This window comes from Xylocopa sonorina, chromosome 1 (assembly GCF_050948175.1).
Source record: "Xylocopa sonorina isolate GNS202 chromosome 1, iyXylSono1_principal, whole genome shotgun sequence".
In the NCBI taxonomy this organism is placed as follows: Eukaryota; Metazoa; Arthropoda; class Insecta; order Hymenoptera; family Apidae; genus Xylocopa; species Xylocopa sonorina.
In genome coordinates this window covers 13,879,414-13,906,556 of record NC_135193.1, presented here as the reverse complement: position 1 = coordinate 13,906,556, position 27,143 = coordinate 13,879,414, and the positions used below count along the sequence as shown (strand labels likewise).

General features: G+C 42.6%; 1 protein-coding gene across 2 annotated transcripts in view; it reads right to left on the bottom strand.

Annotated features, from left to right (window-relative positions):
- Window positions 1–14,305: 14,305 nt before the first annotated feature.
- LOC143428096 (uncharacterized) overlaps window positions 14,306–27,143 on the bottom strand; it is a 35,256-nt gene continuing 22,418 nt past the window's right edge. Inside the window, exons 3-10 of one of the 2 annotated variants that reach the window (XM_076902769.1) lie at window positions 21,820–24,904; window positions 21,247–21,448; window positions 20,834–20,923; window positions 18,501–18,668; window positions 17,362–17,604; window positions 15,715–15,981; window positions 14,889–15,203; window positions 14,306–14,708 (exon numbers count right to left, since the gene is read on the bottom strand). In XM_076902769.1, the coding sequence (XP_076758884.1) occupies window positions 14,655–14,708; window positions 14,889–15,203; window positions 15,715–15,981; window positions 17,362–17,604; window positions 18,501–18,668; window positions 20,834–20,923; window positions 21,247–21,448; window positions 21,820–24,904 (4,424 nt within the window). In that variant the 3' untranslated portion in view covers window positions 14,306–14,654. Of the gene's footprint in view, window positions 14,709–14,888; window positions 15,204–15,714; window positions 15,982–17,361; window positions 17,605–18,500; window positions 18,669–20,833; window positions 20,948–21,246; window positions 21,449–21,819; window positions 24,905–27,143 lie in introns of both variants that reach the window. The other variant, XM_076902759.1, reaches the window with a different exon arrangement.

Sequence of the window (27,143 nt, the reverse complement as noted above, 5' to 3'; positions counted from 1 at the left end):
AAGAGTCACCCAAGACAGCGCGCGCCTTTCGGTACCGACGCGCGGAAGAACGACGCTGGGTTGGCTTGGGTTTATTGCCGCGAGTCAAAGACCCGTGACAATCGATCTGTATCAATTATGAGAGGACCTCGTGGAGGATGAAGATAGAAAGTACATATTGTACGTAGGCGATCCTCGTTCGGTTACGGGTGAAGTGGAATGGGTCGACGCGGTCAGACAGATGGAGGGTGGAGGAGGCTTTCGGTGCAGGAGTCGGGAATTTCGGGGTGATTGACATCGAGGAAGGGTGATTTTCTTTTTTAGGGTCAGTGTCGGTACGGGTATCGTCGTTGCTGGTAATTTTGTGTATCGAGTTTTTTCAATGGCATTGATCGATCCATCTTCGTTCCAATAGAATTGCTTGATCTCGTAAAAAAGAGAGCCAGCTGCCGTGTCAACTTAGATGATCTGATTTCTGCTTCTCAAATGTGGGATTAGGAATTGAAGTTGTTAATGAACTTGTAGAATTTCGTGAGAAGAATTTCATCTTGGACATTGTTGTTCCAGATTGTTAACATGGACATAATTTCTCGACAAATGGTAATGAATATTTTTCCATCTTTCTAAATATTACAATGAGTTACTAATAAAAGTGCAAGTGTAGGTTTGCTAAAAAGGAGGAGTATTTATTTGATCGCGAGGCTTCGCGTTGTTTAGTTACGCTCGAAAATATTTCGGTGACGGATGAAAAGCGGCAGACTCGAAGAAAGAGGCACTTTCTGAGAATGATAGGACGATGCTCCAGTTTTGCGACCGAAGTGCTTATTCCTATAACTTTTTGCAATATTTTGAAGATTTCTCGGCTCTGCAGTGCATTCAAAACGATCAAATGTTATATTGCCAGTCGCTAAAAATATTTATTTTTCACTGAAAATCCAAAATACTATTTATAACGCTACTACTACATTCATTAGTGACTTATTTTTCCAAGTATACGATATACATTCTTGAAGAAGCGTTCTAGCTATTACTTAGTCATTGCTTTTCTTTATAGTTTCATTTAAAGTTCCGATGCGATGCATTACAGTACCGATACATCCGGAAGTCTCAAATAATATCTTCTCCGAGAACTAGAAGAGAAAAATGTTAGTCGTTCCATCGCTAACAACGTTTATAACTTTCTATGAAAGGCTATTGCATCACACTTGCCATCTTAAACTCGCGTACAAATAAATGCAGGATGCATTTCCGATTAGAATACAGCTGCCAATCACAGAGTATGTCAAGTGACATAATTTTTGTCTTGAATTTTATGACGGACGTGTAACCTAAACATTTAACAAATATTAAGTAAAAAGATTGTATTTCCAACGAGGAGGAAAGGATGCAATGTGTGCAAGGAAGGATGAAGCCTTTTGTGAAAGCAATTTATGATGTAGCATCTTAGCAAGTATGCAGCTTCAGGTGGCTTTGCGTAGATACGTTATCGAATGTACTTAATAGAACGCAATCACTAATCGTTATATAAGATTAATCATTCATTATCTGTCGGCGATTCCAATTTCAAGGGCAGGTCTCCATTTAACCGGAAACTAATGTTTGGGTGTTGTATCCGGTTTTCTGAAGCACCGCTGAGATACATTATTTTTATAAATTTTAGCTAATTATTCTATTGACTAATAAAAACTATATTTCTATTCAGACCATCTGTATCGATGCAATACTTTAGAGGATTAGACAATGCTAGTTCGAAAAAGTGTTCCATATTCTAGAACCACTGTGTCGTTTCAAAATAGATAGTGTGTTATTAATGCACATTCACGATATGCTTATCTACGTGTAAAACAGCAACGCTGAATTTTAAAGAGAAAAATGTAATAATTTTTGACGCAGGTAAAATACGTGTCAGTTCATTACCTGCATCGTTGTTAACTAGCGTATTTGTCGCACTTCCCATTATGCAAACGATGCCACGGTAGTATGCTAAACAATATTTTATTATTCATGAGAATGCCGAAACAATTGGTCTTTGAGGGAAATCGAAACGCACACGTGCGATAGTTAGCTTGATATTCAAAACGGATCGTGCTCGAATGAGCTAACGCCGTTAATAAGGTATTAACAAGCAGCGAAATTGCTCGCAGCAATTAATATCAGAGCTTTGATCTCTTCAAATTTTCGAATTACGTTAAAATCGATATTTTACGGGAACTCTAGTTTTAACGTTGAATTAAAATGCATATATTATATCGTGAAATTTTCAGCTAGGATAGATTCCAGATTAGTTTACGGTTGGTTTCTGTGATCGATAGGCCCCAGTCATCGTGAATACCGATCTCGTTTCTTATGATACTCGCGGTTCCTCGAAGGGGATCAATTAAAACCAGATGCGAACACAAGTGTCGCTAATTGGCATATTTTTGGCAGTTTCAGTCGCGCGATGCATTTCCCGTGTTCCTCGGATCAAATGAAATTCCGTCTGGCGTCGGATGCAGCCGCGATTTAGTGCGATTTCCTTTGGAGAACGCGCGAGAAGAGACGCGAGGACGTCTCGGAGTCTGACTCTTGGGAAGAAAAAGAAAATAACCGAATCTTTCCGGTCAGAACCGATTCCTGCTGAAAGATCCGTAGTAATTTTTTTTCATTAACGGATGATTCTCAGCTAGCGGCAGCTGTGACTTCACCACTTAAATTGTTAACAAGATGTTTATGAATGCCCGCGCGTCCTCGCGTCTTCGTGGCGTTACCAGGAATGAAAATAAATTGCAAAAATAGCAGACTCAGTCCTCGGAATAATTAGACATTATTGTGCCCCGGGAATTAACCGTACAACGAGGACGAAAGGTTCCTCGTTCGCTGTAATTGTTATACTTAGAGGCAACAGGGGTTCAATGTTAAACGTTCAATTATAGAGATTTATGTAATATTAGCGAGATTCTTATCCTTTTTTAAGCTTCAATTGCTGCCGATTCTGCTCGTAATTATTTCTAAGATTATTCTTACGCGATTTATTAATAAAGTCAGTCTATGATGTTTAGTCTGGATGGCGTGAGTAACGTGTACAGTGTAACACTGCTTTGGTATTTTTAATGAGCCGAAAGAATTTAATAACACTGTAGGTGCTGTCGCAAGTGTTGATGTAAACAAATATTGTGCAATTAATTAGTCCACTCCCGATGTAAAAGAATGATTTATTCTTACCAAAATGGTGGAAACGTGTCGCGTTTAAATCAACGTCGAGATCCAACGATTACTGAAGCCACACCTGTTAATCTGTTCCCACAATTTCACTCGACGATACTTCTATAATCACCAGCATCTCGTCGAATCACACACTGTCAACGCACAAACGGCGCCAAATTGTAAAACGTGAATTATCGTACTCCTTAACGGGCGAACTCGTTTCGAACTTGACGAGTTCAATCGTCGAGACATACGTCACCAATTAAAAATCAATTGCCCGGCTTCATCGGTCGCGTCGCCGCCGCGAGTGTATTACTGGACAATGAGAGATGTCGTAAGATATATTGTCCATTATTTTACCGGTTAAAACTGATACTTACTAGTTCATTATCGTTTGAAAGTCAGAAGCAGCTCCCTCGTGCGGATTGCACGACTGATCGATTATTTTTCGCACCTCAAAGTTGAGGGTTTCCTGGTCGAAATAAAATGCGATATAAAATAATTGAATCAGATCGAATGAAATTAGCGGTAGGATCGAGTTAATCATTTTATGGACAGTTATACGTGCTACAGTGCGAAAGTGTGGTTCGAAACATTTTCGTGGTTTCTAACTATAATCATTAAATAGTTTCTTGGCGGTTTTCATTCTTTTTTCTGGCACGCGATACGAATCTCTCGTGTCGTTGTATCTCTGGTCAATTGTGGTCGCGCTTATGGAACTTATTTCTTATAGTAATTACGTATAATTGCTTTGCTAGACGTAAGTTGCTAGACGTAATTATTTAATACAACCATCACGTGAGTTATCATCTGATTCAAACTATTCAGTGGTTTTAGCGTTGGACTAGGTCGTATGTTTGCGTCTGTATTTATACAGAAAGAAAATTGGGGTTCAATGAAAAGTAATTTATTCACGTTGCTTAACACTCTGACCTTAATGTAAATTTTTGATATAGTGATAAATCGTGTATAGAACAAATCGCTTAAGATTAGAATAAAAATGAATAATTCATTAGTTAATCCTGAAAGAAAAATGATTGTTATTTATTTCTATTTGAAATTCAGCGTTTCTTCATATACATCTTTCGAAAGTTTGATATGTATCGTCTTGTGCGTATTTCGAAAGGAAATCCTTGGAACGGCACGGTCACCTGCAAATTCTGGTTTTACTACTTTCATTTTTAGAACAGTTATCTCTAAGGGATTTTGTCCCTTCGTTGTCTCGATATTAATATCTATCCTCCTCCAGAATAAATCTTACTATGGATTGTCGAAATCTCGAACGTCCACTGTAAAACCTATCGCTATAAGAAATATCCAATTTCAGCTGAACTGAAGTAGAAAATAAGTACTGATTTGGTGGAAAGATGTTGACTCGACCAGAAAGTTTTTTCGTGTTTCCTAAGGAAATTTAGCGGGACAAACTTCATATTGGTTTTAGTCAACACGCTCTTTCATTGGTTCGCGTTCGAAGAACTTCATGTACAAAAAGCACTTGGATCTTCTGATCGCATACGTAGCGAGAAATTTTAAAAATCTCCAAGTAAATCTTTATTTAGGTGTACTGTCATTCTATTGGTTGTTCGTAAAACGCGAATTCACGTAAACTTTCGTAAGTTTAATTATTACGCGTATGCAAGTGCCACTGTGCCTTCAAGAGTGATTGATTCAGTGACAGGAGAGTGCCTTTTTCAGACGCTTGTACGGAAAAGTACACACGGTCGCGATAACAAACCAGGCCAATTGGACGAGATCAAAAGAGACTCGGTGAACAAAGTCAGACAGTTTTCTGAGGACACTTTATGTACACAACGTCGGCAGTTGATTCGAAGATGCTTCGAGACGCTTCAAAGAACGTGCGACGACAAAACGTGTACGCGATCGGTCTCTTGACTTTTTTTTCATCGGTTCTTGATCTCCAGGCGAGAACAGTCGCAGCTCCTCGTTCAAGGAAAGTAATTGTAAAGGATGTACAACAAGTATCTTATATAATTGTGGTATAGAGTAGTTAGATCCTTTCACGCGAGCCTCTTTTCCTGTACATCTTCTCGTGTGAGAAGTAGCGTGCAGAAATGTAATTTACGTGATTAAACTAGCAACAATATTTTCGATTCGAACACGTAACGGCAATGTTGATTTGACGTTTAGATTCGACGAAAAACGACTATCGGAATTGAGATCAATTCGCCAAAAGTTGCATCGTTCATCGTCACAATTTTCAAAAAAATATTCTTTCAATAACGTGGACGTTGCCAGTAAATTTTTACGGGGATCGGAAAGTAAAAAAAATGTAGACGTGTCTGTTTTTTCAGGCACTCGCGATCTGCATTACGTTTTTATGATTGCCCTCGAAACACGTAAAATGTTACTACCTATGTTTCGTAAACGCTGCAGTCGCTTCGACTGACTAAAAGTTTACGAAATAGCGCGAATCTCTTCGAGCCATACAGATTCGATCAGTTTAAGAAATTCAACTGCGAAGCGTTCGAGACACGCAACGACATCCATCGACCGAAAATCTATCAAACTTTCGATGACAGGCAGAAGAAAGGGGGAAGGATAAACGGAAATGAAGTTAGACGATGTGCGATTCGTTTAAAAATAACCAAACTGTGCACCAGCAGCGCATAGTTACGAAACCGTAGCATAATGATTCCCAGTCGCAGAAATAACCGAGTCAATTATTAATGCCATCCCTCGAATCGGTCGCGTGTCATCGACTAATCCAGACGCCAAGATGTGGAGGCTTCGCGCGACGATGCGATTTAATCAAGAGTGAATTTCCCGGAATTGTTCAACCCGCTAGCAACGCGAGTAGACCAGCGGTGCATAAATTTCCCGGCGCCAGAAATACACACGTTCGATTAGCGGCGAGTCGTGCAACGTCCGAAAAATGCGAGACGCGCAGAACGGTAAGGTTCCGGCGAAGGCCGGATATGCGGAAGCTTGACGCGTTGCCAGTTGCGTGAAATTGGTACCAGCGGATGAGGCCCGCGGCTACTCGCGGCCGACCCGTTAAAATAGCCCGGCCGGAAATAGTGGAAATCCGTAGGATTCGATGTTTGTCAACTATTAAGCTCGCGAGGTGATTCACGATCCGCTGCGCGAGGTCAGTGTGCCAAAAATTTGCCGCCCTGGCGCCGGTGCCTGAGGAAGTGACAGATATTTATTTGCGCTCGATGCGTCTTATACATGCCCGTTTCTTCGTCACCGAGTATTTGCACGAGGGACACGGAATTTTAGGCAATTTTCTTACAAGGAAAGGATGGATATATACTTATAAAATTTCTTGATCCCGAAATATTAGATCATTAAGAAGCTTCATAGCGTATCTAACAAGTCTTAGAACATTGTTTTACTGTAGGAATTAGGAAACGTCCTTCGAAGATCGTTGAAAACTTGTTTTATCGTTGAGGCACCGTTTCGAGGGGGGTTGCAACTGTCGAAGGGGGCCGTGATAGGGGCAAGAAACGCGGATAAATGTTTAAGCCTCTTCAACCTTATGCTCGGTTACGCGGTTAAAGTTTCTACGTACACATGGCCGCGCGTTATACGCGTTTTATGCGTTTTCGAGGGGATTCTAAATAAAGCGGCAGGAATTCGGTATTGCGGGTCAGGTTGTCCCTTCATAAAAGACGGACACGCGGCGCTCCTCGTATTTACCGGCTTGATCCGCCCGAAGAAATTGCTTCATCGACGCGTTAGAGGCTCGCCTGCAACGGGGAAAAACCTTACGCGCGGGGAACGCTTCGCGGAATCGCCACGAATATCATCGTCGATTTCCATTGTCGTTACGTCCAGTTGCGGATCGCAAATGTTAATGATTCATGCCACCTATTGGTTCTCTAGTTCACACGACCACGTGATATTTTTTCTTCGTGGCGAGAAGCTGGGCCTCCTATATCTTGCGGTTACATCTCTGTAAGGGATGGTCTCTGGAATTTCTGTGAAACCGTATACGCACTTGAGGCGATTTAACAAACAGTTTCATAAACGTACGAGTTAATGACACGGCACCTTACAATGCGTTTTAATGAAACCTAATTCGGAGCTGGCTGAAACCTACTCAATCTAGAACTCATTCGCGTCTCGTCTGGAGCTGACGCCACCTAATAAAATTATTCTGTTTATAATTGTACTGGTGTATTACGGTTACCACTGAAATTCGAAATATTTTCGATTGGATTCGCTTTAAAATATATACACATCAAGCGAAATCCTTACTACGCTTGTACATAATGTATAGGACACGTACAGCGAAGCACTCGGATGGTGAATGATGTAACCGTGAAAACCTGGCTATCAGAAGTTGTTTCGAAATAGGTCGCTGGTATGGACAAGTATAGTCGCGGTATGGTGATCAATTTTGAGGGAAGTCGACGAAATCGTGTTGTCGGTGATGTTTTACAGTTTGCAAGACAGATTGTATCGCGGCAAACACTGACGCAGGCGAAAGGAATTAAAGTCTGTGCTATCACACGATGAAAGCATCAAGATATAGAGCAGCACGTGTCGTGAAGATTATTGTTGGCTCGAATTATATCGGATTTTAATCGCGACTATTCATTTATTTCAGCGTTCCGTAGATTTCACACAGAATTTCCGAGAAATCGAAATATCGCGATCATTCGAGGCAAAGAAACGTAATGCTGTACTGGATTATTTAGAAATTTCTGAATTAGAGCGTACGTACGTGCATCGCATAGCTGGTTACTCCTTAAAATTTTAAACATGCGCGCTTAGCGTCCTCGCGGGCGTAGAATGTGGAACGGAATACCGGCGGGTAAGCTCGTAAATGTGTTATCAATTTAATAAATAAAATGCCGGGGAACCGCGCCAAGTTCCTAAAGCGGGCGCGTTTTCCGCGTAAACAATTATATCGCGAATGCTCGCGGTTCAATTTGCCGCTGTATTTCCTTCTACGACCAAGCAAAGCAAAGTAACCCGGTGATCTCGGGATCCAACAGCTCCAATCCAGTTCAAGCCAGTCAGATCCAGCGAACGAATCTTGCAGGCCACCTGGATAACAGAGGCAAAAGCCAGCGGTGAAACCTCGATGGACTCGTCTCGTGATAAACGAGCCGAATCCTGGATAGAACCGGGTACCAATAGCGGGTATAATGGGGAACAAGAAAAAACGAAAATAATACCAGGCACAGCTTGCTGGCCCATCCGAAACAGTCGTCTCTGTGTACTCCTTCGAACGGTCGAGTGGAGGAGCGAGAAATATGGCGGAGGCAAAATGACCAGAAAGACAGTAGAACGTGGCCAAGTCGCCTGTTACGGCTCTAATAATATGTTTTTATTGCGCGAGCTGGTAAAAGAGAAGGCAACGGAGTTTTTTTTACCCGAAGATTACTGTGAAATACTCGATGGCGGTGTATTGAAAATGAATTTCTCGTGCAATTGTATTGGTAAGAATAATTAGTTCTTCGCAAACGTTCTCTTAGGTTGATTAACATTTATTTGAGCAGTATGATTCATCAATGAACTGTTTTAAGAGATACACGACGTTTGTGTATCAGATGTGATACAGGTAAATGTTAAACAGGGAAAGATTCGTTACAATAAATGCGATGACCCAGATATTTTCTGTTCACGATAGAACGAACACTTGATTCAACATTTATTTGATTTATTTGGTCGAAGTACACGTTACGGGGATGCCCTATAACGATTGACGTATACGTTTGCGTCACACGGACCTTTCGCGAAAAAAATACGTCAGGAGAATCTTTCGTATACGCCTTTAGCAGTGTGCATTCGAACTGTGGGCGATTCCTAAAGCATCCAGTCCTTTTTGCAGCTGTTTTGGTATTTTATGAAGGGTTCCACACGCCATCCCGTTCGGTCATCGACACTCGCTGCTATACCTCACGCGTTAGAGTAAGAATAGGTGATTCTAATTCTTTGCATACGAAATATGCGTTTTAATTTTATGATAGAAGATTCTGCAGGGTCGAGTTCGAAAGCAATGTGTAATTCAAGAGTTTCGTAACAATTTTTATCATATTTCGTTTGTAACGAATAAAGGTGCGTATAGAAATGCGTAGTTGAACGTACGCACGTTTGCTCGAATGTAAAGGCAAGATTACAGTAAAGTGTAATTTACTATACTATACAATCGATAGGTAATCGTGTCACGGTGACGATAATTTGAAAGTAGGTAAAGGTCGCAGATTGAAAAATCTTCACAAGTTTCGCGTAAAAAGGACATACAGTCTTCGTACAATTTACTTAAGGCACGTTTGAGAAATACTAATATCTTTTTTTATTTTATATCGTTAACTACATATACACTACATAAATATAATGTAATAGTTGAGAAATTAGAAATGGACAGCACTTAAAGCAGATTAATCGAAACACGGGAAATACAAATAAAAGCGTAGAACCCTATAATAGTAGCAGTGGATGGAGCCATTTCTAGTCAGACGTCCGCGCCACGCGTTAGCGTTAATGACTTTTGGCCACAGAATACAGCCGATAAAGCAAGAAAATCATATATAATTTATACAGTATAGATATAAGGAAGTATGAGTAACATACAAATGCTAATTTGAAATCTTTCCTTTTGCATTACTGATTTATTATTACTTTTAATTTAGGCAGTACACAAATTTCGTGTATTGCAACAAAATATTATTCTATAGATATAGAATATTATTGTTGTGTGTGTTACGACAGCGTATCTTGGACTTTTTGGACCTTTCCGACAATATTGTCTGACCGAATTCGTAGTACTGCAAGTTTTACGCAATTCTCGCTTATCACTCCACCAATGGGCCATTTATCGTCCATACTCTCGTGTTTATTCTATTTTAGTTTAACGTTAACGTAACAATGATTTGTTCCAATAAACGAATTCGTCCACGATCTCTGTTTCTCGAGATGAGAAATTAAAATTTGCCAAACCAGATTGAAGTCCGCTGGAAAGCTAGCAAATAGCTCGCAGTTATGCATTATCGTCGATGTTGGCATCACGTACATTTTCCACGATCGACAAACGTTGTATTTGGAGCACAGTCCACCTTGGTTAAAAATAACGCGTTAAAAAGCGAGGCTTTTAACGGTTCTGTAAACATTATTTCTATTTAGAGGCTAAAATCTCTCGATACCAATATCGTATAGCCTGTTGAATTTCTCGCACGATTTCGTGCTAATTCCCCAAGCCTATTAGCAGGGAAATTTCACGAGAATCGTATATCCAAGCTATTCGTTTCATTCAAAAGAAACATGTCTTTAGATAGAAGTTCTATAGCCCGTAAAAACTTTATCCAAGAAATAAAAGCAATAAGATGTCCGTCTGGATCCTCCACATCCTTGCTGACTGTGCATACTCCCGACATCTCCCTCGGCCGTGATAGCGATTGACGTACCATAAATTCGTGGACATCTTACAGCCGGCAACCCCAACGGGCACATAACCCTTGGATGTCCCTAGAATTCCCTTATGCGTGGTTAATTCCGCGCGATAAACTCCAAGGTACGAAAGTACACTGCGAGACGAACATAAGTTTCAAAGCACGACACATTTGTCCATGGCAAATTTTATTATTTACAGTTGCGATAGCCGACTTTCTCGATGATAAAAACAAGCGAGAGGTGTTTTTTTACACACCCTCACGGGAGGGTGGCTCGTACGTGAATTTATTAGATCATTCGCGAACGCGATGAGCAGTTCGAAATTTGACATTCGAATTTACGATCGTGATTCTGTTGAAATTAAATTGGAAAGAGAACGATGGGTGGTACGTGTATGAAAGGTTGCGTATGTGTGTATATCGAACAATTACATTTATTTTGTTGGTCCAGCTATGGGGGTGCAATCGTCATAGCTGTCGCGATGACTATGCGACCGAACACCGTTATCATGTTTTGTTCGTCAGCTTTCGATCCCTATGATATAATTACGCGTACAGTTTTACATCGTACGGGACACATACACATCGACACATGCACAATCGTTTCCCTCTGGCTTGCCGACAATGATGCACGTTCATTCGTCGCGGGACATATTTTTCTACCGTCTTTTAAACATACATGTTCCTGTTACATTATCCTCGTTAAACATTTATATATAATTGAACATTTAATTTCCTTCCTGGTACGATGGTTTCCATCTTCAAGTTGCTCTATAAATTGTACCTACGTCGCATGTTGAACAATTAATTTTTTCGTGTACGATATCAACTGTATATATTAAAAAAAAGAGAGAAGAAACAATATGGATACATAAAGATTAGTAATAAAGTTCATAAATGAAAAGAAGCGGGCACAGTTTGAAGAACAACTCGTTTCGAAACCTCATCCTCTATGCAATGATCGATACAGTTAAATAATATCTATTTGGCGCGTTAACACTGGTTCCAGTAAGTCGAATACTTATTAAATCTCTTCGAATTTGAATGCAGACACCTTTATCAGCGTTCGTATTCGATATTATATAAGTATAGAACGATATCACACACAGAATCCGCGAGCTTGTTAAACGGTTATACCGTTAAGTATGACGAAAATTCTAATATATGCTGGTTACGAGATATACTGTGGTCTATAATATTATATAATACTATTTTATGTATCTAAACAGGGACGCTCATTTTCCAACGAGCTCGATGCATCGCATTGTTTATAATATTGTTATATATAAATCTCATACAAACAGCGACACTCTCGACAATAGTGGTAATAATAATAAAGCAAGAACGTCTCCTCGAATTAACAATGGTTATCGGAGAGAATTATTCTTCGTCCACCTCGAAGAACACTCGATCGAACTTACTTCGTTCCAAGTTCCACCAAAATGAGATCATTACGCTTACATTTCTATTTCATTTTCGTCCGCAGTTCGAACGTTCGCTCCTAGACCCCCCTAGAAGGTAATCCTTTATCCTATGGCAAATGTTTATGCTGACGTATGAAGTGTTACTATACCGACGAGAAAGTTCCTGCGCTCTTACATTTGTAAATTGTCATTGTCATTTATAAACTACGAACGTTTATGCAATTTATAGTTCTATGAACAATACGAAGAAGTGGTGACTGCACGGGAATTTCTTCTGCCCTCTGCGTACGTCTATCCTTAGGGTAGCTAATGTAATTGGTACAGAGATTATTCTGCGTGTAATAACATGAAATTAAGTCAAAAAAATGAACAAGATCTCGAGTGAAGGAATTTTTTTCTAATTTTATTCGAATTTCATTTGCAAATAGAATACTCTCCCGTATACGTACGCTATTAGCTATCCTGAAGGATTTTGCAGTACAACGTATACTTCACTTTGGATAATTTACACATATTCGTATTGTTATGTGCATATTTTATTATGTATTTTTGCACAGTTTAATTTTCCACAAGCAAATACGCATTCGCAGTCTAGGTAGCCACGTAGCTCTTCGCTGAATAGGTATCTTTGATGTTCGCCACCTCATTGAAGCATATCAGATTCCCAATTTGAAAAATTTCCTATCACTTCTAATCACTTGTATTTTTTTCATAGATGGAACGTTACAAGTTTCTTTGCGTTCTATCGTCTCGCGTCAATTGTTCAGTTATCAGTAGTATAAAACAGTTTAATCGGCCCACAATATGCTTCTAAGTAGCGGGTTTGATAGAGGCTACAAATTAACCCTGTATTCCTGGTTTCGTTTATTTTCCTTTTTACGCGACTGAATATTCTCTTCCGTTTCATTATTTGGATTATATTTCGCAAAAGTAGACGTTTGTTTCTCTCTCTCTTTTTTTACGAAAGTACATTAACGTCGTACGTATGTTTTACACTTATAAGATTGATTTTCAGATACTATATTTCATACCCACATACGATTAAAAATTGTTTTACGATTATTTGGGATGCACAGACATTTGGTGAATACATTTGTCTTAATTCCTTTTGATTCGTTCATTAAGAAAAACGTTCGATCGTGTTACGAATTCTCATTTTATTCGCTCGTCTGTTCGGAAATTTGAGAAATATAGAGAAGTTAGATAGAATCAGAAACTGTTGAAACTGATTCGTGTTCGTAAAGAATAAATTAATTTTGGTTAACAATTCGCTGCTGGTGAACGTGTTTAAAATACAACGCATACGTGCATGTTAAAAATTATATACAATTGAAATTTCAAGGAGATACAATTACACATGTGCCCTTTGTAGACGTTCACGAAACAGAACGAATGCCTAACGATACTAACTAATCGATCGTGTCCTCGTGCTGGTTTCTATGTACAATTATAGAGAGCGACCTGCTACAAATCAAATTATCTGTACAATGACAACAACAACAATAACAATAACAACAATAATATGATAAAATTTATATATATCTATATATCTATAGGTCGTTCGGTAAAATGAAGGAGAAAACGGCGAAGAAATCGATCCTGCAATCTCTCTGGATCCTTGAAACCGTAAAATCGTGAACGACTGCAATACTAAAGAATAATCAACATACATTTTATACATAATATATTCTTTCTTACATCTTTAAACGACGTCCACTAAATATACACAGACAGAAATTTCGAGAAGAGGTTTTCTCACTTCCTCTTTCTTATTTATGGTCGTTCTGTATCGGTTGCGTTCAATAGTCTTTCTTTTCCGAAGAAATGATTCTTTCGCGACAACCACAATAGAATAATACTATCGTCGACTCTCTAACGCCATGATATATCGACATTGAACGTTCCATTATTTATTTAATTATAGTTAGATTTTTAAATATACGTATTTTTACGCAATGTGTTGTATAATGTATATCTGTATATATATTAAAATATTGACAAAAGGGGACGAAATCTACGGTAAAAAGAGTTTTACGAAATCGAATAGGCCTAAGAGACACGACGTTGAATATCGTTGAAGGATGGTCCGGATATCACAAATTAATTTCTGCCCCTCGATTTTACGCTCTCGATTGAAGTGTATGCGTTACCATCTTATTTTGTCTTTCTCTTTCGAGTAGAACTTTTATATTAATATAGAAATATCAAAATTTTTAAGGAATCTTATTCCTCCCGATTAAAAGAAAACGAACAAAAAATGCTTATTATTACAAGCACTCTATGGAATACTTTATAAAATTTCCTTTCAAAGTTAGATTAAAATATCGCAATGTATAATGTACAAATTTCGAATTACATAAATTACAAGTTAACAATTTAATTTTGGATAAAATCCGTTCTTTGGTGAGAACATTGCTTAAAAAAATTGAGAGGATCAGACAAACGGATGGTAAGGGATGCTTTCGGTTTTTACCGCGGTATCGTCGAAAATCGAGAGAACTAAGGAGAAATCTAAAAGCGAAACGTAGTGATCGCCATGGTCCACGTATCACAAGTTAACTTCCTATCCAGGTAACACTGGCATCCCGTGTATCTTATAATCTCGTGATGTTCCTGTTGATGTATATCGTTCACGGATACAGCAGTTCTCTACCGTGACTCAGTTTCAGTTTTCAACAGAGGTTTCTTCGATATCCTAACCGGTTCACGTTGATTCCAGTACACCGCCGGCAAGTTTGGTCGCGTACAAATTCAGTGCCTGAAAAGTATCGAGAGATTATCCAGCACCTTGACAAAATTAATTCAACGATATTTCCATGGTAACAAAACTCCCTGGCCTCGTCCCTCGAACCATCGATCGATCAAAATGTACGAACATCGATCTCCAACACTTGGAGGAGTAAGAAACACTCGCGCGAGAAATGACGAAAGTAATTACCTTGTAAATGAAAGCGTATTGTTCTTTCGTCTGGACAGCTCCAGCACGATCTCGTCTGATAGTGTAAACGACCCTTGGCACGTCCACAGTCCTCGTAATCTCATACTGTCTAATTCCTAGATCAAGAGCTATTAGCGTCCCCGTGCGCCCAGTGCCTGGACTACAGTGGACCACGATGGGCCCGGGACCACCCCTCTGGAGGGCCCTCGCCTCCAGCAGCACGGCTATCAAACCTGCCCCGTCTGACTGCGGCCCGTCCACGGGCCACAAATACCAAATGTGGAACACCTCGCGGAACGTGTTGTTCTCCAAATTCTGTAAAAGTCGAGCCGCGTTAGCATCGCGTCCGTCAGAGTTTCACTTGTTGCGTCGCGTCTGGTTCTCTGAGTAAGTGGTCGATTGCGTGATAACGTTGGACGTACGTACTGGTGTATACAGGGTGTCTCGTAGTGATCGACTGTCTGCGTTATTGTTGCTGCTATCGAACACGAGGAGGGATTCGATTTCTGTTTTAATCGTGTTTGGAAGTTTCACCGTAATTGGTCTCCGGTCTCGTCTCGATGTCAATTAAAGCGTCGTATCGTCGTGAGTACGTTAAGAAATCATTGCAAAGTGTTGAGTCATCTTGTATAATGTTGGAAGAATTTAGTCTCGGTTAGGATAATTGAGTGAAAGTGTCGCTGGGTGTTAAAGTAGTGATCTAACGGGAGTGGTGAAATCGTGGAGGATTCGTTGAGGTATTAGGTCTCAGGACGAGTTGTCGATGAAGTATCACTTTATGCAAGAATCCGGGAGAATTGTTTCGCGTTTGCGGTTTCTCTCTTACTTTTAAGTGAAGCGTGGAGATGGCATATTTCTCTTTGGTTTCCCTCTTCTTCAGAGTAACTTGGTAGTCACCGTACAACCGGTGACAGTCGGTAATTTCCGAGGGCGGGATGTACTCTGTACACTTTTCCACCCCGTTTTCAACGAGATCGGTTAGCATGATGATCACTTTGCATTGTTGTTCCCAGATCATCCTCCAGAAGTCGGTTACGGTCGTCTCCATCGGCGCTTGACAAGCGATGTAGTACCTCGTTGCGTTCTTTGGTCCCTGAAACCGATCGTTGCAAGCTAATTATCGAGAACGATCCGTTTTATGAGAACAATTGATTCTCGTCACTTACATTTGTACGAGAAAAGGAACGACATTATCTACGAGATCGTTTGTATCAATTTCTTGCTCTATCAATATTGTCTTCACGATATTGCGCAGGAGAAACTGTTGCATCCGATAATTACAGGGAAATGGGTTTAATTAGCGAAACGCAAATGATCGTTAATTCGAAATTAACCGTAGAAGAGAATCCACGTATCCTCGAGGTGAATCAATGGTAGTCAGAATCAATTAATAGGCGCAATAATTGCATCGCGTTCAGAGGAGAATATGGATCGATATTATTGATCGGCAAGGAGTGGTCCGCGTTAATTGCTAGTCCAATGGAACACTGTTTCCGATGCGTTCGATGTACATTAACGACGGGTACACGCCGCAAACATTGAAAATGCTGATCCGTCGGTTAAAGCGGCGTTTCGATGCTTTAATGCGCTCGTTATTTTCTCGAGGTATCGTAAACGTTTCTCGGCTAGCATTCTAGGACGTGATATTGAAACGATAATGAGATTTTAAGTTACAGCTTGTAAATGGAATTAAATTGTTTAAAATACTGATATAAAACAATGAACAATATTCATGTCGTTATATAATGGAAGAAAAAGTGGAAAAAAAGTGGTACAATGGAGAATATGAATGGCTCGTTACGATTAGACCGTGTTATAATAACGACAACGAGAACATGAATTATCTCGAGGATTGAAACGGTGATGGATCACCATTTTTACAATTACACACAATTATTATTGAAATTTCCTAATGGCTCGGCGCAAAACAGGTGTTAACGCCCGTCCCGCTTCCGCGTGTTGCCGTGCTCCGTGCTTATGCAATAGTTTATACCCATTCTTCGTAATGCATTATGCAACATCCTTTTCTCACGCAGACAAAACGCTGTGTTAACCCTTACTTACGCACGCGCGCTTAGATCGGCTCGGATATACCGGCATATTTTTCTCGTCCGCGTTTCTTGTTTTTTCTTCAGATCGCACCAAATGGATTTGCGTAAATTCATCGTCGATAGGGAAAAGCGAACGAAACGAGAACAAGAGTCGATCGAACGATCGACGAAGAAATAGAAATTCATTTCCTCGATCCGCTAAACATAACTCTGTCAAATATCAACTATCGACACGTCGAAACTTCGCTATTAGAAAAGATCATGGACGATTCTCGACAATTTTCATCGTTTACAGGCCAAGTATCAAAGTATCCGTCCCACCTGTCTATCTTATAGACACGAGAGCTTACCACTCGCGATATCGTCGCGTGGCTACGTCTTAAAGGATTAAAGGGACGAGGGGTGGCGTGTTGCGTACTCACCCTAACGTAACTGGCGTTGATGTACTCCGTGAGAGGGTCGTTGTTGATTTTTTGAAGAGGCACTCTCGTCTCTGGGAGCGGTATCACGTTCGCGTATCTGTTCTTCACTTCCGCCCCGGCGGGCAGCTCGTCTATCTTCGCCGAAACTTGCGGGACGCCGGAGAATTCCTCGTTGATCGCGTTAACGTCGTTACAGAACGATGAAAGCCCGGCGAAATTCAGCGGATGCGACGGTATGGCGCTCTGCAACGAGGACACAGGTTTCGTACGAGCGTTTTACCCCTGCCGCGTTAACGGGGTTTAAACGGAGCTTCTCATTAGTGACTTTCGCCATTGGCGAGACCGTACAGGTTCGTCGATTGCGATTTAGTAATTGCAAACGTTCCCAGAGGATCGTCTGCGATTGTGAAACCATTGCAGAGTTTATTCTCGATGTGCTCTTTAGTTTCTGTAAGTTGCTGTTACACGAAAGTGTTAAGCTTCGTTGTAACCCTGATTTTATCGTATGATCAACCCTTCTGTAACGCGGAGTACTCTTGTAGCACGGTTTCCATACAATGCGTTATAGTAGCGTATATTATTTTCTAGTATAAAATACAGTGAGTACACGATATTTTATTAGAAAAGTGTATTTTCTAATAATAATAGATCTCAAGTAATGACGCGTTATTACGGTTTTATAACGATACGAGAGAAATGCCACTTGAAAATTAATTTTGTGCAAGTCAATTTATAGTTACAAGAAAGTTTGTTAAACCTATGCTGCGAATAGAACATGTTTTGCTGAGATGCGTTAGAAAATCACGCGTTTTTCCTCTATCGCACGGTACAAATAATAATCAGTCTCTTTTTCAACCGTAAAAAGAGCGCAAAGTGTTTTCACAGGCGATACGTTCTGGCTCTCTTCCTGCTCTACATTTCGAGTTACGAAACGATCATAACTTTGTCTTCGTTCCGGCTGATTTATCCGATAGAAAGTCGAGTTGTAAGAAAATAAACCAGTTCGTTTTTATCGTGCAACACGGCGAACCGTTTTGCTCCAAGTTGTTTCCGTTCGCTCTCTCACGCGACACACGCTCTTTTAGCTTCTCTGTTCGTTCTCAGACTATCGAGAGCTTCGAAGGATCAATGAAACTCACCGAATCCTCGAAGGTTGGATTCCCGTAGCTTCTTTTCGACGATCTGGCGACACCTTTGCGCCTGAAGCTGTTGTACGCAGAGACGCTGTCGAGACTGTAAGCGTCCAGAGACACTGGACGACATCGTTCACCGTAGTTAAACCTCGTCTGCCTCTTCCTCATTATGAACTGCAAGCAATTTCGTTCGTGATTAAACAATTACCTCTCTCGAACTGACTTTTACAGAAAGAAAAACCGATCACTCTATTATGAATCTGTGCACAAGTACATAAAATGCAGTCGAACGTCAGTCTAGTCAGCAGAATCGGGTGTCGAGCATGGATTAAACGATTGGAAGCGATCGATCGAACGGTATCTTAGGTAAGCGAGAACTTGCGAAAGAGGACGATAGCTTGTCAGAGAAATTTAACATACTGGATTCGTATGTGTGGAATATCCGTTCTGAAGCGAACCTGTTATTGTCACATCCGCGGACACAAGTAGATACCATTTGCCTGGAACGTTCCCTTTAGATCGGATGAGAAAACAAGCAGTATTCCCTCGTCGGCGCAAGAATAACTAGCATTAGTTCCAGAGTACATCATATCCTGCTTCGTGACATTACCCCGTCACGTGTCTCGAGTTTGACGTTGCGAGAATTGAATGCACTCGTTGCCAGTGAAATCTCGTCGAGTTTTCTATCGAGTCGTATACGAATCTACTTTTCCTACGCGACACGAAAACGACAGAACTGTTGAGATTAATTCGTTAAATCGACAGTATCGACGTTTCCTGCGAATATTCGATCGCTTCGCGGAATCTTTCTCGCCCGTTCGATTTCAGCGTGACAATTTCCAATTTTGAGAGCGAATTAGCCAGCTAAAAGGGATAAGTTTCGTTTCTGTTGAAGAGTCCGTCGACGATAGTATGTGTACCAATGTTCGAACGTCGTCTCAACGAACAAGAGGCTACGCCACGCGTTAATTCGCGCTGTCCACCGCGTCGGATACGAACGATCTCCAAACAACGTGTAGCAGGCTATGTTTCTTCTGTCGAAACACGTTTCGACGAGCGGTTTCGACATCGAGAGACGCGTGCGTGGAATACACGAGGCGGAAGCCGACGAAGCGGCGATCGTCGCTCGATCTAACAGCCGATTCAAGGACGAGGCTCGTGTCGTCCGCTTGTCCGTGGACAAACGAGTCGGACTCGAAGTGCATCGAGTTTTCCTTGCGCTCGAACTTTTTTAGATTCCACTGGTTTCCTCCAGCCACGACTCGTACGCATGCAAAACAGCCGTTAAAACACGTTTGGCATTTATTATACGCGCAGCTCGGCACGCACGCGGATGCTGACAACGAAAGGGTTAAGAAGGTATTCGATAATTAAATATTATCTCTATTGGGAAATGTTTGGACACTCTCGTGTTCGAGCAGCAGTGATTAACGTCGAAGAAACGAGGATCGTGTAGAAATGCAGATGAACGTTTCATTATTCATAAAATATTTTCGCAGCTACGATTTTACGCTTATCGAGTAAGATAAATAAGAAGCGTGGATCGGTCTGTCAAGATAAGGAAGACTGCGGTTTCGTTACGTTCTCGTTACATACGGTGTTTTTTATTTCCGCAATTGTCTCCATTTAATTGCTTTTTTTTTCTGTTTTTGTTTCTTTTCTGTCATCACGTCCGGAAAAAGCGAGACAAGACGACACACACAGACACGTACACAGATACACGTATTTATCATTGGATGTTACGTACACTGGGAGCAAATCACAAGTGTGGACGGATGAATACGTAACACCATGCGAAATGAGCTTAATGTACTTAAACACGACGAGGCCTTTCAGAGGGCATAGATTTTTGCGGACCTGCGCAACTGAATCTCCATTACATTAGTCCCTTGAACAATTTTCTTCTCGTGCGAAACGTGCTGGCTGAATGCGTGCGACTAATCAGAACATATTTCGCGTTCTTCTTTCTTTCGCTTTCAAATGATTTTTTCTTTTTTTTTTTGTTTAAATTATTCTCAGGCAGGCGTGACAGAAATTATTTGTTTGATGCGAACAGGACGAACGAGGGTGCTGAACAAGCGAAATAAAAAAAAGCGTGTTTCAAAAATGAAATTATTTGCAAGACCAAATATAATATCACGTTGAAACATATTTGGACGAAATTTTAAAGAGCTGAGAAAATATTTGAATGCCTCTAATCGTCGTTGAACGTGTTTCATGAATTTTCAAATTTAGTAGAAGCAATTTAGCGTGAAATTATAGCGAGGAAGAAAAAGTAACATGATTTATATAATCTTATTGATTTCCGGCGAAGTAATTGGAAGAAGAGGAATACTTACCAGAAGACCAGCCAGAAGAACCAAACAAATGAAGGCGACGGAGGAGACCACGACGACCGCTATCGCGTTTCCAGAATCCGGGGTAGTTTCCTGTACCACAAGAAATCTGTGTATCTGAAAAGAGTGGGTCAGTCGGCGGAATACGTTAACTAGATTGTATTATTTACATCGACTAATTGTCTACAATTGGTATACAGTCAATTAGTAACAATTCGTTTCAACTATTTATGCGATTTCACGATTTCAAGTTAAATTAGTAGATCAGAATGCAATTTGGTTTAAAATTAAATTTTGTTTCGCCATCAAATTGGTAAAGGAAGACAGCGCTTCTATTAGAACGAATGAAAAATTTGTTTCTATCGCGAGGATTAGCGTTGATAGAAGTTCTTTGCGTTTCGTCGTGGCGAACTTACTGTGACTGGGAACTTGACGCGATCCGACGACTCCTTGTACAGACGGGGCAAAATGGTAGTCATGGTGTTGTCGAACTTGCCGTGTTCGTCGACGACGTAAATCAGTATCGACATCAACGGCATGTCCGACGGCAGCGGAGTCGAACCCGGGGATTCCTGGCATGGATCTTGATGGAATATAATTTGCTTATCGGATACCGACCTGCAATGGTAGACATGACATGTCGCCGTCTGCCGAGCATATTCCCGTGACATCGAGAGGATATTATACGTCTATTATCCCCCGAAGGGATACGCGATTCCGGAAATTCCTGGCTGCGTACCTCTCGTTATCGTAATTCGAGTAATCGATGCTCGAAATAATAAACTGAATCACGTGGCATTTTACGATCCTTAATTTCCCTAACAATTTCTATGTAATTCTATTTAATACTTATAACACATTAATAAAATGAACGATGGTATTAAAAAAATATCAATCTAACGTCGCTACGTTTAATTAACATATTTGTTTTTTTTTTTGTTTCAGGATAATCAGTATGCCAAAGGTGTTCTGGCGCACCAAATACTCACGTTTTCATCCCAGTGGACAAAAGCTCCGCAAGAGTCAGCTTCAGTTTGTCCCTTTTCGGGCAAACGTCGTACCAGCTGCCCTCCATGTCGATGCGTACCAGCGACGTAATCTGGTCCTTGTTGGACGGCATCTTGTTGTCATCTGTCCTCCTGGGCGGTATGCCGGAAGCGGTTGGGCCGCTGGTGGTACTCGAGACCGGGATTCTTGTCTGCGGACCGGTCGGAACGGGGAGATCGGAAGTAGCCACTTGGGTGGCATCTGTCGCGTTAACGCTCGATATCGACGTGAGCTCGAGAGGCGACTCGGTAACGTTCATCCTCAAATGAGAATCTTTGGGAGCTGCTGCGATCGTCTGTTCCATCCTAATCGTCGTCACAGTGTCCTCTTCCCACGAGCTCGTTACAGCGGTCGTTTTCTCGACGTCGTCCTCTTGAGACGAACTTTGATGAGTTTCCGCTTGGATGCCACTGGATTGAGTCGCGTTCTCGTCCCTGGACCGAGTCGTCGGGTTCAACGTCGATGTAGGGACGATCGTCTGATGGGTTAAAGGGACGCTGGACACTTTGTCATCGCTGTCCGTCGCTTCTGTCTGATCTGTAGTCAATTCATCGCTCGTCGTGGTGGTCTCGTTCGAAACGTTCTTCATTGCTACATCGTGGACCGTTACCGCGATCGTGGAGGTTTCAGTGGGCATCTCGCGTCCCTCAAGAGTCTCCTCCGTCGTGTTTCGACTGAGAAAAGTGGTGGATTCGGCCAGGCCAACGAACTCGTACTCGATGCTAGTCGCGGTGGTCAAACTTTCGACCGAGCTGGAAGTGGCACTTACACTGGAAGGGATTTCGTTGGTCTTGTTCGCGTCGATAGCTACAGGCGACTCCGTGACGTTTTCTACGAAAGTTTTCTCGATGGCAATTATGGTAGTGGCTGGCAACAGCGTGGTGCTTTCGATCTCCTTCGCGGTGCTCGCGTCTAGAGGGGAGGCTGGAGTGCTCGCGGACGTCTCCTTGTCGGAAAAATTGCCTTTGATCAACGAGTACTCCGTGGAAAGTTCGGTGGCGTTCAGGGTGGAGCGTAACAGCAGGGAACCCTCCGCGTGCGTTTGCACGTCCGCCTTCGAGAGCGTCTCCGGGTTCGTTTTCGAATCCGAGGAGTCGGTTGTCAAAGGCGTCGTCATTGTTCGACTCTCAATCTTCTGGAAGCTGGCATCCGGCTTTGGGCTGACTTCCGTTATTCCGTTTCCGGTCACATCGAAGTTCCCCGTCTGAGAAATCGTCTCGCGGCTCTCGTTCCACCGGGGAACGTCATTTCCCGCGGCGCTCGACTTTTCCTCGGGCTCCGGGATTCCCTTCGAGTCACTCGATTTGTCGATAACAGTCTGATTCGTCGGTTGAGCTTCCCCTAACCTTATCAAAGAGGCGGTCGTCATCGGAACGGAAGAACGGACTTCTGTGCTCGTAGGAGACGACGAGTCGTTACTCGCCTTCCCGTAGTAGCTCGGCTTGAACTGCTGTATACTGTTCTCCAACACGTCCGACGCTTCCGTCACGATGAATTTCTCTTCCGACTGACCTTTCCCTATCGTGTTCTCAAACGCGGACGCTTCCTCCGTCGTGACGGCCACTTGGTTGCTATTGTTCCGCAGCTGTTCCGTCATGGACTTCGCATAGGGATAGGGTTTCTGCTCCGCGAGTCTGTCGGTGATATTCTTCTTCACGATCGAGACGTTGAACTTCGAGGCGATCGTCGGTTTCGCCTCCGTGTTCGGAAATTCGTTGACGCCTGAAAACGCTATGGTCCTGCCTCTGGGAACAGGACTGGAGGATCCTTGGAGCGCTGAGGTTTCCGCGCGAGATATCCTTTCGGTCGTGATTCGCGACAACTGTTGTCGATCGCTATCGTTTGACTCCACCCGCGTCTGGTTCGCATGGCTAGCCTCGTCGACCTTCGCCTGATCGCGTAACGAGTCCACGTCCAGATTCGATCCTTGGCTCAGTTCGTTCGCGAGGCCAGCGGCCTTCGTTGTCGGATTTTGGGATTGCCGCTCGGCGATCCGCTGCGTCGCGGGATTAGTCACATTCCCGACGACCTCCACCTCCTCTTTCGGGTCCGACTCGTGAGTCACCGCGCTCTCCTCGGAGATAAAGTTGGTGGCGTTCTCCAAGGCCCTCGACCGGTCCCCCTCCGGGTCGTTCTCCGTCGAGGTATTGTAATGGTGGCTGTAGTTGACGTACGTGTCGTTGATTAACGAGATAGACCCGTCGCCCGGCTTGGCCTCGTCCGCCCCTTTCAAGTCCGGGACTTCCGAGTTCTTCACGGGGCTCTTCGACTTCTTCCTCCTTTCTTGAAGCTGCTCGATCATCTCCTCGAAACGTGAATTCCGCGTGACTGGTTCATTCTCAACGTTAGCCACTTCCGACGTTAAATCGAACCTCTCCTCGCTCGCCTTTGTACTCGCTTCGCGTTCTCCTTTCAGAGAGGAAGCCAGACCATCCTCCGGCGATCTTGCGGTTTCGCTCGCGTTCAGTTCCGCGGTATCGTTCGACCGCTGCGCGTGAATGGTCCTGTTCTTCCTCTCGTCGGCTCTCGCTTCCTCTGACGCGGGTTTCGCGGTCGCCAGGACCAGACCGTTCGTCCTGGGCAGCCTGTTCAAGTCTTCGGATACGGTTTTCGTGCTGGAACTTTTACCAGTGGTTCCGTAGATGGTCTCCTCCAGCTTAGAGCCTCCGTTGGCCGAATCGGCGGTCGATAACCTGTCGGGTTGTTCGCGCGACCCGATTCCTTGCTGCTCGAAGTCCTCGTCGATCGGTATCGGCACTTTCTCCTTGGCTTCTGCCTCGGATCCCTTGGTAAGCTCATCGCGTAACGTTTCGAAATCTTTCTTGGTCGAATTGCGCGAGTCGACCACTTCGTTCTTCTTCTCCGTTGAGCCGAGCTCTGATTCCTCTTGGCTGGCTATTTTGTTCAGGATCGTTCGGTTCTTCTCGAAGATCGACCTCTCCGATGCGTCCACGGTGTGTAACAGCTCCGATGACGGGTCTTTCGTCGTGTCTGCGATGGCTGTGCTGAAGAGTAGCACGAAGACACCTAGAACGAAGTGAACGGTGCGAAATTAGGGTAACGTCTATTTGATATGTACATTTTATTGTGCGGACAGTACGTTGGGACCTAATGCCTCGTATAAATACTGTCGTAAACGCGGACTGGCGGCTGTCCAATAGGAAGCAGCGCTGTCTAACGACATCGTTTACTTTCTAATTGGTCGCCGGCGTTTGCGCTAGTGTCGCATGCTGAGACGTTAGAATTCAAAATACTGTCCGCACGTACGACGTGCATATTATTTCAGTTCTTAATTGATGCTCGAAACGGTGAAGTGCGAGCGGAGAGTCGCATCGATCAAACAGCAGTGTCGAAGGCTGGTTTCTGAACCAGAACGTTTCACTGTCAACGTGTCGACGACCCATCTTTTTTCGCGTTCATTGTGCAAGACAAACAGGTATTGCAATAAGATAAAACGGAACTAAACGGGAGTATAAAGGTAATATATGTATCACGCTGTGAAACTTCATGGCATGTTTGGACGAGTATTATAAAACACCAGGGTCTGTTTCAGCACGAACCGTGATATATCAAAGTTTAAATTTACACCGTCCGTGGATTTTATTATCATTTCGGAACGAAACACGTTCGGCGCGTCAACGATGAGGGATATGTTTTGGAAACTGCAGTACGATCCGCACCTATGGTAGATTATTACAAGATTTTTAAATAAAACGTACAGCTACGCGAATGCGGAGAAGTGCTATAAAATCTGAACGTCTGACGTCTATCAATATTTTATTCAATATGAAACCCAGTGGAACGCATTTTTCCATCTCGAAACCGCGACCAGCGCAGTTGAACGAGGATCGACCCGTCAAATGGCGGACACGTGCGACCAACCGCTCGACAGAGAAGTGGACATCGTGAACGGTGACTGGTTCTCACAGTGGGACGAAGTAAAAATGACGGGAGCGTAGATCGAACCTTTTAATGGATCTAAAAACCGGTCGAGCCAGGAATTACTCAGCCGTACTTCGATGTAGCTATGATACAGTTCGCGGCGTGTCCCGCGCGCGCCGCCTCGGCGGGAAAAATGCGTATGCAACGGCGTGCATGTCCGCGTACCGCTGAATGCTAAGTGGACATTGGGTTACCGCGGAGGACTTCGATATGCGCGCCCGATCGTCCATCGATGCGGACAGGTTACGTGAGAATGTGCACTTGCACGATAGTACGCGCGGTTTCCGTTCCGAGTTTCGAGTGTCACCGACGTCTTTAACCCCTTCTTCGCTTAGGAAGAAGATCGATGAACGCTTGCACGTTAAATAATTTCAGACACGTCACCTGTACCTTCGTTGTCGATACGAGAATTCTCGACACTTTTCAGCTTTAAAGTTCAAGCTTGTTGAAACAGAGGCTCCATCGTTGAATCGTCGCAATTGTCTTTGGTTTTGAGAATTTTTTTGTGTGTAAGTAGGAAGGAGGAAAGGACGACGAGGAGCTTAGAACCCCCATATTCGACAGCCGCGTCGAGTGAGACGATGGACGGATTTTATGGTAGGGATTCGACCTGCAGAAAAAGGACACAGACGAGGTTCGGATAAAATACGAGTACCATTAAACCTGGTCATCGTCAAAAGTCTGGAAAGTCCCATCAAGGGGTGAGCGCCTTGACGGGGATGAAGGAGCAGGCGTTATGAGAAGATCTAACTGGTGGAAAAGGTCAACGCCTACTGCTTAGGATAACCTTAAAAGCTTAGACGAGAGAGGCAATCAGATTTATCGTTTTTGCTATTCCTTTCTTGAATTGCCTATCTCCAGATCCCAATGCTCAGCATAGCATTTAGTGCCAAACATAGTTAGCATTACCTCGTACATACTCGATCCTATTCTTGTTCAAAGCTTCCTTTCTGGCTAAGGGGTTAAGAGCCATTTCGAGGAAAGCTGGTCGCGGTGCCAGACTTTCCACGTTCATGGTCGATTTAAATAGGAATCTCGATGGGACAGTTGCTTGGAAAAATGTTTGAACGCTGAAAAAGCTAGCTGGCTGCGCGAATGGAATATTTATTATCCGGACGTCTTTCGTACTTTTCTCGTTTTTAGAACGTGACACGTCATGGTTTTACAAGTTCCTGATTTTTTTTCCAGATGTAAATGGAGATTATAAATACGTCCACGCTGTTACTGACATTTGAAAGAATTTTTTATAATATGGAAATGTTTCTCGAAGGTCAGTTCGAAATTGGTATCGTCACGATTTGTATCAATGGCAGGTTCTATTGGT